At 42.5% G+C, this 12450-nt stretch overlaps 1 protein-coding gene across 4 annotated transcripts in view; it reads right to left on the bottom strand.

The window, feature by feature from the left end:
* Positions 1–8799, bottom strand: part of LOC147253772 (RNA-binding motif, single-stranded-interacting protein 3-like) — a 228604-nt gene extending 219805 nt beyond the window's left edge. For 3 of the 4 annotated variants that reach the window (XM_086219056.1, XM_086219057.1, XM_086219058.1), the window contains exon 1: positions 7518–8799. In XM_086219056.1, coding sequence (XP_086075182.1) covers positions 7518–7592 — 75 coding nt within the window. In that variant the 5' untranslated portion in view covers positions 7593–8799. The remainder of the gene's footprint in view (positions 1–7517) is intronic. The other variant, XM_086219055.1, reaches the window with a different exon arrangement.
* Positions 8800–12450: the final 3651 nt, after the last annotated feature.

The raw sequence follows: 12450 nt of genomic DNA, 5'->3' as shown, positions 1-12450 counted from the left end.
TTAATTCACATAAGATCATACACCTGTAAATTGTTTGAAAAAAAGGAGCGAAATAGAGTCTCAGGGACATCAACAGTAAGACTGACATCTTTGCAGAGGCCAAAACTTTGAGAGATGAGTGAGCAGCTCTCGCAGCCCAACCCAACCCAACTCAACTTTTTTTTTTTTCGGAGCTTCCACAATGACGGCCTGACAGGCGGTACAGTGACAAAATCAGATTGCGAAGGAGGGTCGCGTGAAACCTGGGACAATTCGGGTTGCCTTTTTCACACTGCAGGCTAGCCGAGATGAGCCGAGCCGCTAAACATCTGGGTTGCTGGCAAGTCAGTCGACACGGGTTGAAATGCTGAGTCAACCCTTTCAGAGTGCCCAAACACCCGTGTTCACGTTTTTGGTGCAGTGTGTAAGGGGCTTTAGATATAGAGAAGCTTGGTCATTGGAGAGGGACTCAAGGTAGAGCAGCTGCACCTCCATGTTGAAGACTTGCGTGCAGCCTGTTGCAGTTGCTCCTGCTTCACTTAAATATCCTATTCACTAGTGTAAAACATGTAAATGTAAATATGTACAAATATACCTCATCTTCTTGATTTTCTATTTTTTCTTTTTTATATATTGTTTGTATTACTATTTTTTAGATTGTGTATTATTTCTATTTATCTTATTTAATCTATATCGTCGCTAAGTTGCTTCCTCCTTATTTATCTTTACTGTGAATTGCAGCACTGCAATCCAACTATTTCCCGCAAGGGATTCATAAAGGATTTCTGATTCTGATTCTGAGAGAAGTCAGTTGAGGTGGTTCGGGCATCTGGTGAGCACGCTTCCCTCGGGAGGTGTTTCAGGCATGTTCGACCAGGAGGAGGCTTTGGGGCCGACCCAGGACACACTGGAGGGATTATATCTCTGCCTGGCCAGGGAACACCTTGGGATTCCCCTGGAGGAGCTGGTGGAAGTGGCTGGGGAGAGGACAGTGTGTGCTTCCTTGCTGAGGCTGCTGCCCCCGCAACCCAGACCCGGATAAGCAGAGGACGACAACAACGACGATGAAATGACACAATCACAAACAGTTTATTCTTGTAATATGTAGCATTAATGTGAAAATATTGCAAAAAGCCACACACTGATTTAGTTTAGTTTTGGCACTGATTGTTAAAAACAAGACATTATCATGAGGACATTCTGTTGATAAGTTGAGATGGAATAAATATCTAAACAGTTTTGGGGTTTTTTTCAAAAAGACAAATACCATCTCTTAAGTATCTTTTATTTAAGACAAAATTGAGAGTGATTTTCATTATTAAAAGGAAATAAAGACTGATTTTCAGTATTAAGTTGCTGACGTGGATTTACTCTTTGAGATTATCATTAGAATCAGTGTTGTTTTTGGCAGGCATTTTAGATTTAGTTTTAGTCTTAGTCTTTTGGACTAAATGCTTCTTAGTTTTCGTCACATTTGAGTCATTTCTATCCTTGATAGTTTTAGTCAACGAAAACTCAAAGGTTTTAGTCAAATATCAAAGATACCTATAAATAAAAGATATATGTTTAAGTACTTAATAGGCCAATACAGGTATTAGAATGAAGCACACTGAGACTGATCTACTTTTAAAGGTGAGCTTTTCCCCTCTTTTTCTTTTTCTACCTTTTACTTTTATTATTTTGTTGCAGATGCAGACAACACACTGGCACACAATATGAGTATTGTATCACAATAAAATATGATTAAACAAAAAATAAAAGCACACTTGACTTCCATATAAATGACCATATATCCTACATTTTGGCTTTAGCTGCAATTATTGGTTAGAGCATCCATGTGTGTTGCTTAGATAGGGAACAGCAACAGGTCTGAAGACTACCGTGGTTCCCAGTCCCACAAACACGGGTCAAAGCATTTCACTTGCCACCCGTCCACAAATGGACAGGGGTTTTATTCATAACATGCTAAATTAATAGAAGGCCTGGTTTAAACGAGTCAACATTAGCGGGGTCCCTGGCAGCCCCGTTCATTCTAGCTTTAGCATGTAGCACTAGGAAGCGGTCTCTGCACCACGGGGAGGTGGAACCACCACCACCACCACCACAACAAAACTTCAGGCTTAATACAAAACAGAACATGCATCACAGGGCTGGCCTAACATAGACTAAAGCTATGCTTTAATCATCCCTCTTTTTACGACCACCCGACACCGCTGCTGCTGCCATGGTGTGTGTCTCGTTCGCTGCAGACAGGCCCAGACTCGTCTCTGTGTGTGCACGTGTGTGTGTGTGCGCGAGAGAGGCTTTTACTGTGTGCTGATGATGGGGGCGTGACCATTAGGACCAACAGCTTCGGCTGGCTCCATGCTGATGTTTGAGCTCTTGATTGACATTGCACGCATGTTATACTTGGCGGAAAAAACGCATGTTTGAAACTTTGATCATCCACCCACTAACAATTTAGTCCCGTCTCGTTCTCGTCAGACGAAAATGTATACAATTTCGTCACATTTTAGTCTTTACAGGGCTATGGTGACATTCGTCTTAGTCTCATTTTCGTCATGGAAAAAAGGGGTCTGACGTCGACATTTTCGTTTTCGTCCAGCATGACGAAAACAACACTGATTAGAATTGCTGTTAATTAAAACCAACTCACAGATGTGCATTCATAAACCATTTACAGCATCTGTTGCTTCGTCTTGAGTACAATCTTTAAAAAATATGTCAGTTTCCTGATGTGAATGTTTGCTTCAACATCTGCAAATGTATCTTTTGGTTACTTGGAAAAATGGTGTCTAAATTGCAGCCAGTGAGTTGCTACTAGACAAATGCTACAGTAAACACGTTTTAATTTTGGCTTTAGAAAATATTTGAGTTAGTGTATATTAATTATATATTGAAAGATGAATAATTCACAGATTTACTGAGTTGATCTCAGACTTCTTACATATATCAGCCAATAAAGAGATCACTTACTAAATCAGTATCAATCCTTTTCTATTTAAAGTCCATCTCCCTTCATGTGTACAGTCACATTATTCACAACTGTAGTCAATGAGGCATGTGAATGTTAACAGGAGTGCCAAAGGAGGTTTTGTTTCGGTTTGGTTACATTTGTGTTTACACATTGTATTGGACCCCAACACCCTCCTACAGTCCAAAGACATCAAGAGAGGCAATCACGAGGCTGATTGATACTCTAAATTGACCGTAGGTGTGACTGTGAGTGTGAATGGTTGTCTGTCTATGTGTGTTGGTCCTGAGATGGACTGGTGACCTGTCCAGGGTGAACCGCGCCTCTCGCCCGAAAGCTGCTGGGATAGGCTCCACCTCCCCGTGACCCTTAACACGATAAGCAGTTTTAAATGGATGAATTGGGTAGTTGATGTATGTTTCCTGATATTTATAGAGGTTTTCCTTTCTCTGGTGCTTGGTATTGTCATTTATATATAATTTTCTAATATTTTGCTGTGGCTTTTCTGTGTCTTGTTCAACCAGTCACTATGTGTTACCTATCATAACATAGCCTATGCCAGTGGTTCTCAAACCAAGTACAAAATACTACCATCATTACTTATTGTAACTTTTATTAAAAAAATACAGTAACATAGTGATGCTATTCACTTATATATAGCAAAGGTGAGAAACAGGGCCACACTGGCTTGGATAAAGTGAGTGAGAGGCCACACATCAAAAAAGTAAAAGGAAACATAGAAAACAAATCCTGGAGTATGTTATGAATTTGTAGTTTTTTTCAACTGTATGAGTCAGTATGGTGAACTCTGAGGTTACGATGATGCACAATGAAACACTGAATTATGTTATAAATATGTGAATAAGTGACTAGGCAGTGTCTGATGTCAGTGCTGTCATCCAGCGTGATGGAGAAATGTGTGAAATCTGCGGAAAAGCAAACATCTGGAACCTCTGTTGGAATCACCTTTAATAGCAGTACAGATTCAGCACACAAGACGCAGTGGGTGCTGCGCTTGCTGCAGGTTCAGGTGTTGTGTTGAATACAGTTTCCCCACTGAAATGTGTTTCCACTGTGTTTTCCCTTCATCCTTTCCCCTGTCTGAACAGCAAAGGAAACCCGCATTTTCAGAGTAATCAAGCCTGACACACACAGGACTGTATAGCTTTCCTCTGAAAATGGGTAACATAACTTGTGTTTGTTGCATTTTGTATATCTTTATCAACACAACCAAATTATATCAATACTGTATATAGCAAAAGAAAAGAATTTTAAAAAATAGTAATCGAACACTATACATGTGAGAGAGTTCTCGTTTTAATTATTGTAGACTTTTGGAAGTAGAGTGCACTCATTCTTACGATTATGATTTCATAGGCGACATACACAATTGCCGAACATTGTTTTCTGTTAAGAGGCACGGTGGTGCAGTGGTTAGCACTGCTGCCTCAAAGCAAGAAGGTTCCAGGCCCGACACGTGTGTGCCTTTCTGTGTGGAGTTTGCATATTCTCCCTGTGCCTTTTGGTACTCTGAACCTTCTTCCACAGTCCAGAGACATGCAAATGGGGACTAGGCTGACTGATACTCTAAATTGACCGTAGGTTTGGCTGTGAGTGTGAATGGCTTCCTGTCTATATGTGTTGGCCCTGCAATGGACTGGTGACCATTCCAGGGTGAACCCCACCTCTCTCACTTCCCGAAAGCTGCTGGGATAGGCTCCAGCCCCCCCCCCCCTCCCCCAACCTGAACAGGATAAGCAGAGCGAAGAAAATGGATGGATGGATGTTTTCTGTTACCCTCTTTCCATGTAAACCAATACAGTCCTGATATATGTGTTTATCTCTTAAAAAATACATTCTATATTTTGGGGGTAAGGCAAACACAGGCTTTCTTTTCCTCTCAAACAGGGACAGGGTTGCAAGTGAAACACAGATGCGGTAACTGTATTCGACAGGCGCAGACACGATGACACAATCCCTGCTGATGATTGCAGACTGCCACTACTGCTCACTGATGTCTTTTAATTTACACTTGAGTGTATTTTTCTGTTTGATGATGATAATGAAGGCATTGCCTGGTGATGAATATAGCATAGTCAAAAACTAATAAAGGCTTTTTCTTTACTACATCAGAGCCTATTACATGTTTAAAGTACCCCAGTCCTCTGTCATTTTTATTATATGAAAAACATTTTTTTTAATCCTGACAAAACAGTTTTCATTGGCATTTGTGAATTACAAGGGACAGTAATGAACTCACTCTATTTTGAGTCTGCTAAAAGATTTCTTTCTGACTTTCTTTAAAATTGGTAGAAAGGTAGAATTTATGACATTTTCATGAATTTATGGGACATATTCTGGCTTTTCATTAAAAAAAAATAACAGGCCAGATAATATTCATGTATGTGTATGATTTAATGTGGATTTTGATGAAATCTAATTGAGGAATTCTGAACTCTTTGACTTCCCTTCTGGTAAACTGGAAAATGAAACATCCAGTTGCGGTAAGTGGGTCTTTCAGTGTGACAATTTTATATTGTACCTAATTCAGTTGTAATTTTGTTTTATTTGTGCATGAGCAGTAACTATGTAATAACAAAATGTTTCAATTTTGAGAAAAAAATACATAAAAAACATTGTACAAACTTTTACTTCGATCATTCTGTATAATATTTCAGTACACAGACCTTTGTCAGTTAAAAGTATATAAAAGATACCCCTCAAATTGCACCTGTTGAGGACAACATGTGTGACTTTTTTGCTTAATATTCATGGTTGACCTTCATCTCCTACAAACCTGAACAGTCAAGCAAGTCTACAAATGTCTGTGCCCTTCTTAGAAGTAAAGGAAAAACAAACCAAATATTGCTGCAAGTAATCCAACTTAATTGAATTAGTTTTAATTATAACATGTTTTCTATGTAACTGTCTGAAATGGCAACAGGTAAGATGAAGATGTCATTGTAAGATGACAAGGAATTAAATAAATTGGACCATAATCTGGTCCATCCATCGTCTCCTGTTAAGGGTCGGGGGGCTGGAGCCTATCCCAGTGTCAACGGGCAAGAGGTGGGGTTCACCCTGGACAGGTCACCAGTCCATCACAGGGCCAACACATTGAGACAGACAACCATTCACACTCACAGTCACACCTACAGTCAATTTAGAGTATCAATCAGCCTAGTCCCCTCTTGATGTCTTTGGACTGTGGGAGGAAGCTGGAGTACCAGAGAGAACCCACGCAGGAACAGGGAGAACATGGAGACTCACACAGAAAGATCCTGTGCCCGAGCAGGGACTCAAAACCGAAACTTTCTTGCTGTGAGTAAAACAGTGCTAACCACTGCACCACCGTGCAGCCTCATAATCTGGTGGTGAAAAATAAAACAAAATTAATACTAGGAGATCTGTCACTATTATTGCAACAATATCAACAGCAGTATTTTTTAAAGGTTTAAATATGTTTTAACTGAAGCGCTACCCCTTCCTTACCTTTTCTTCCCACACTCTGTCCACTTAGTAGCATGATCTCTATACTTATAGCATCCCACGACTTCATTTTTATCTTTGCTTCTCTCTTGCCTGCCTGACATCCAACAAACCTGCCAACTCCTCACACTTACAATCACACAACAGAGGAAACAAATAATTCACACTACACAAAGAGAAGTGAGGTGATGTGATACAGGACCAATCGGTCTGGCCTTGGTAATTCATTTTCCTCATCTTGTAGTAGGAGACTTGTTGTGTATCTATGTATGCGTAGCAAGTGGTAATAAGAATAAAGGAACAATGTCAGTTTGAGTCAAATGCTACCTCCTCTAGGTTGTTGCCGAACTAGATCAGGTTCCATTAATCACATCTACAATGAGCTATCATGGGTGAGTAGGGGGTGTGAATGGTTGTGGACAGGAGCAACAGACAGAGGGGTGGTGATGATATTGCAAAGAGGGAGAGGGACAATTTAGAAGCGAAAACAAGGGCGGAGGTGAGGGTGGGCCACATGCCCTGAACTTGAACTTGAGCTGGTGGGGTCGGAGAGGGGAGGTTGCGGCTAAGGGGTGGAGGGGAGGGGAGGAATGGAGGAAAAAGGGAAAACCCAGCTGAGTGACAACAATATCCCTTCATTGAAAGACAGCTGGGGGTGGGGACATGTGCCTGTTCATGTTCACCTCATGACACATTTTCAACTTCCAGTGTGCTTATTTTCATACAGCTTCAGCCAAAGATACAATCTGAGTTCATCCTAGTTTTGGTATGGTCTCTTTAAACACAACATATGCTGAGACCAGATCCCTTTTTCGGATCCTGGTCAATAAACAAACGTAAAATCAGGAAAAAATGAATTGTAAACCAAACAATTGCAAAACTGGAATTTTGTCTGGATCTAGTAATGGCTGGAAAAAAAGGTTTGAAGTAGTTATAGATGGAGTTTGTTAAAACAAAGGTTGTTGCATCATTGGGAGGCAGTTAACAGATGAAACACTTGTCTGGGTTTGCATTAGCATGTAATTTGCCTTTGAGGCAGAGGGTTTAAATAGGTCAACACTGCTAACCATCCTACCTTTGTCTGGAGATAGTGGGGGTAGTAGTAGGTGTAGTGGGGGTACATTTGCTGCTGCTCCAAATGTTTTCCCATGTAGCTAGAATCCAACTGAAGATCCTTGAGGCTGAAGATAGATACTTGCAGGTGCAGTACGCTCCCTCTGAAGCTCTGGGCTGGATCCTTCCGATGAGTTGAGGTGACAAAATGCTTTTGCCTGGCTGGTGGATGCGTGATAAATATACAAAGAAGGGTTGGATGGAAGGACCGTTGATGCTGAGGATTTTAGTCCATCCACTTGTCTTGGAGTTCACAACCTCTCAAAAGCAGATATCAGAGGAGCAGCAAAAAAGGGGTTGGACGGTGGGGAAAGAATGATATGAGAGGATAGAAAGAGGTTACTCAGAAAAATGTAAATGTATTGAACAGCAGGACAGAGAAAGGGTTAAAAAGGGGAAAGAATAAGAGTGGGGAGGAGGAGGAGGAGGAGGAGGAGGAGGAGGAGGAGGGAGAAATGGATAGGATCCGGTTACTGGTTTCCTGCAGTCCCCGCTCTAAAAATCACACACACGCTCATCCCGCTTCTCTGCTGCCCTGAACATGCCCTTAAATCTGCTTTCCAGCGTCTTTTTCTTCTCGCTCCCCGTCTCCTTTGCTTCCTGTTTATGTCTTCCCTGTCTTATTCTTCTTCCCTCTCTTTCTCTCTCTCACACACACCAGACAGGACCCCGATGCCACCGGGAGCTCAACTGTATCCCAAAGAATGCACACTGTCCTCTGCTCTATCCTTGAAAGAAAGAGGTTTCAGCGATAAGTCCACACATGGATGTGGGGCTAGAGAAGAAGGCAGGAGGAGGATGAGAGGAGGATGAGAGAGGGTGGTCTGGAACTGAAGCTGTGACTGCCTTTTTTCACTCTTTCAGTCTCCCTCCCTCTTTTGTTAAGCTCTGGGCATAGATAGGTAGATACTGGACCCCAGTGTGAAGGATGAGCAAAAGAAAAAGCATTGGTAACTCCTCTCGCTACGAAGCAGCCTTATCCAGATGCACACTCACACAGAGGAAAATCCGTTCTGCTCTACAAGGTGCCTCCTCCAACTCTGTTCTCTTTTCTTCTCTTCCCCACTGCAATCCCTCTCTTTCTTCACAAGCTCTCGCCCTGACAGCTTTCTTCCCACTGTGCCTGGCAGCCAGCACTGTCTGTGTCTGTTTGTGTGTGTGTGTGTGTTCGTGCGGCTGTGGTGGTGGTGATGGTGATAGTGATAGTGTGTGTGTGGTGAGTGTGAGACTGTGCATGTTACTGAGAGAAGTGTGTGTTTGTGTGGATGTTGCCATCTGCTTCATTCTGTGTGCTGAGGCATCGAGGGGCTTGGCTTCAGCGCAGCAATGCTCCTCCCTCCTTCTCTCTCTTCCTCTGTGCTTGTTGCTTGTCATGCAACCATAGAACAGTGGGAGTGGCTGGTCCTGCCTTCATTCATGTCTTGGAGTGTGTGCATCGGTGTGCTGAATAAAAACTGAGAGAGAGCGAGAGAGAGTGAGAGAGAGAGAGAGAGAGAAAGAGAGAGAGAGAGAAAGAGAGAGAGAGAGGGATGGGCTCTTCTTCTAGTTGCAAGGCGGAGCTGGGAAGGGAGTGTGAAAAGGGTAAAGGGTGAAAAGAGGATACACAAGGATTTGAATTTGGAAACAGAGAGGACCCCCTACTGGCTCTTTGTCTGTGCAGCAAAGGCATGTTTTCCATTATAAAAGCTGTATTTGGATTTATTAAATTGAGCTTAGGCAGTATGTTTTTAATGCCACTGAAATTAGTTACATTTTTACGCATTCATAAATCCATGCATGAACCCTCTGATGTGAATCTGAATGCTCAGTACACCTGGAGATGATCCATTCAGACATGCCCATGAAGGGCCTGACATAGAGAGAGTGTGTTTGGTTTAGCAGTTATGTGGCATGGTGACCTAGTGACACAGTGCTGCCTCTGATGTGATGTAACTAGGTTTAAGTAGTGCTCTTACATAAGCACAGTGAGCCATGCATGAAAATACTGCTCTGTCCTCTGACTGCAGCTGTTTTTTTCTGTGTGTGTGTGTGTGTGTGTGTGTGTGTGTGTGTGTGTGTGTGTGTGTGTGTGAGAGAGAGAGAGAGAGAGAGGGAGAGAGAGAGACTAATACTTGTGTGAGGATTCGGACAGACTTAGGAATAGCAGGATTTTTTTGCACAAGTCTTGAATGCAGTTAGTCTCCTGCTAATATTGGAATGCAATCCATATTGGCTGCCTGTGTGTGTGTGTGTGTGTGTGTGTGTGTGTGTGTGTGTGTGTGTGTGTGTGTGTGTGCGCGTGTGTGTGTGTGTGTGTGTGTGTTGTGTGTAACAGAGACAAGGGATCGTTGATAATGCAGGTTCACTGCTGTGGAAAAGTGAAGGAACACAGACAGCAAATATTATACAGTCCTTCTAAGGGCAGGGTGTTCTTTATTGTAAATATAGAAAATCTGGAATCTAAAATCAAATTGAGATCAAAGAGTTATACTCTGTGGACATGTCAAAACAATACATAGTTCCAAATGTCAAAGAAATCTAACAATGTCAAATAATGTAAAGGAGGGACCTGAATCTTTCTCAGATGTTAGGGTTTCCTCCTTGACACTTTCTTGGAAGTCAGCTTTGTAGTTTTTCCTGTAATCATGAAGAATGCAAAATATACTAACAACTCATTTTTTTCAGTTTTGGCATGGAATTCTGCTTGTTTTGGGCCCAGGAAACAGCACAGACAGTAATTCAACACTAACAATTCACAACATGTTAATTATATTGTGCCATTTGAAAAACTATAAGTATGGCTTGTTGCTTCCTGACTTCCAAGAAAGTGTCAAGGCAGAAACCCTAACAGAAATTAATGTGGATGACTTTTCCTTGAATTTGAACTTGGCATTTTGTATCATTGCATTAAAATCGTGGAATTGGATCATATAATTTGAAATTGGATTTATTGTTTGGAACAATATAACATAATAAACTGAGTTTATTTACTTGAAAATTTTATTTGAGCCTACTTCAACACTCAATTCAGTGTGTACTTAAACATTTTGTTCTCAAAATTCAATTTCAGCTTACTGAGACAGACTTTTGGTCCATGAGGACAAGTAATGAAGCACATATTCACAGAACTCCTTTTTGTGTTGGTTGCGATTCCTGTACTGTCTGTGGGGTGGATGGATATCCTTCTGAGATGAGCTGGTGCCACAAGCCATCTTTCAGTATGTCCTAGGGGCTGGATGCACAGGTTAAAAGAAAAACATTCAAATTCAGTTCATTTCATGTTTGGGTAGTGGGTTAGCCAGAGAATCACTACTAACAACCTTATTATCCTCAAAAACCATGTAATTGAATAATAGTGTTACCTGAGACTGCAACTGACCTAGTGTCATTTTCAATAATAAAGGATATTGCTCAAATCTTTTATCTTGTTTTACCTCAGCCATGGTATGTAAAGGCAGTATTTCCTTCATGAGAAAAAATTATATCAGATATCCTACTGTTACTTGCAAAGCCTTGCAAACTTCTATTACTACTCTCACAGATAACCTTGAATTTTTTCCCAATAGACAGCCAGTTACTTTTACATTTCTTTCAATAGAATGTTTAAAGGGATCAGCATCATCTGTCTTTCAGTCTTGATATTATTAGACTGATGCAGTGACCTGACAAGCACATTCACAAAGGCAGAAACTTTCCCCTTGCAGTTATGAATGAATGTTAATATCTGATACAAGGAAACACCTCACGGATGCGCTGGGACACATCATCAGTGATGTATCCTGGGGTCACTGGGTGTTTCGGGTCTCGCAACATCAGACACCCTCGCTCAGGCGACCCAGCCAGGGTTGATCAAGCCCCGACTTGCGTCCCAGCAGCAGTCCACGGTTGCCCTCTTTATCCACAGCCACCGGGTGGCCTTTTCTGCGGCCTCACTAGCGGATCTAATTGACTTCTTCTTTGCCACTCCTACAATTCCCAAGCAGCTCCTAGCAGCCAGGTGTTCCAGAGATCCCTCCTTTCTGTACTGATGGGTCGATATAGTTGTTCTCGAGGAGAAACTCTGTCAGTCTTAGTGAGACGATGCTGAAAAACACCTTCCCTTCAACACTCAGGAGAGAGATGGTACGAATGTGGATGTCTTTTGAGTTCTCCTCTTTGGGATTCATACTCCCTCAGCACGCCTCCACTGGTTGGCAACTTTCCCCCTCCTCCAAACTACCTTCAGGATCTTCCACAGGTGCCATAGAAGCTCCGGGCATAGCTTGTAGACCAGGTCGGGAATGCCACTGGGACCTGGAGAAGATGCCGAGCGGGCTGTCTTGGCGATCTCCTCAACCTCCTTCAGGCCTGGCTCCTTCAAGTTGAATTCTGTTGTTGGCGGGGCAGGGCTGATGAGAGCTGTGTTGGGTTCCAGTTCTTGCTCTCTTTGAGGATCGCTCACTGTCCTGAAGGAAGCGATTCACCTGCTCTATGGAGCACTGAAGCTGGCCTCTGCGCTTGTCCCCAAGGAGTTGTTTTGTGAAGCCAAAGGGGTTGGCAATGAAGGCTGCTCGCTTCCTAGCTGTCTCTTTTCCCCGTCTCCTGTGCCACTCTGCTCTGCGGAAGGTCATCAGTTTCTTCCACAGGATGTTTTTCAGCTCTGCTAACGGTTGCTTCTCCTCATCAGTAACAGTCTTGTACTGCTTCTTGAGAGTGCGAAGCTCTTGGCGCAGGTGATGTATCCTGGTGGCTCTACGGTTCATTGTGTAGGGTGTGGGCTTGGGCTCTCCTTTTTCGACCTGCCCGAATCTTTCGAAGGCATAGCTGAGGATGATGGTGGTCATTGTTCCGTGTCGGCTGTCAGCATCTCCTTTGGCTGTGTCTTGGATAATGTTGGACACATCCTTGTCAAACTGCATCCACTCATTCCTCTTGTT

Source organism: Aulostomus chinensis, chromosome 11, assembly GCF_037954235.1.
Source record: "Aulostomus chinensis isolate RoL2024-O1b breed Wild chromosome 11, RoL_Achi_v1.0, whole genome shotgun sequence".
In the NCBI taxonomy this organism is placed as follows: Eukaryota; Metazoa; Chordata; class Actinopteri; order Syngnathiformes; family Aulostomidae; genus Aulostomus; species Aulostomus chinensis.
The sequence above is the reverse complement of the archived record's forward strand: the minus strand, read 5'-3'. Positions and strand labels throughout refer to the sequence as shown.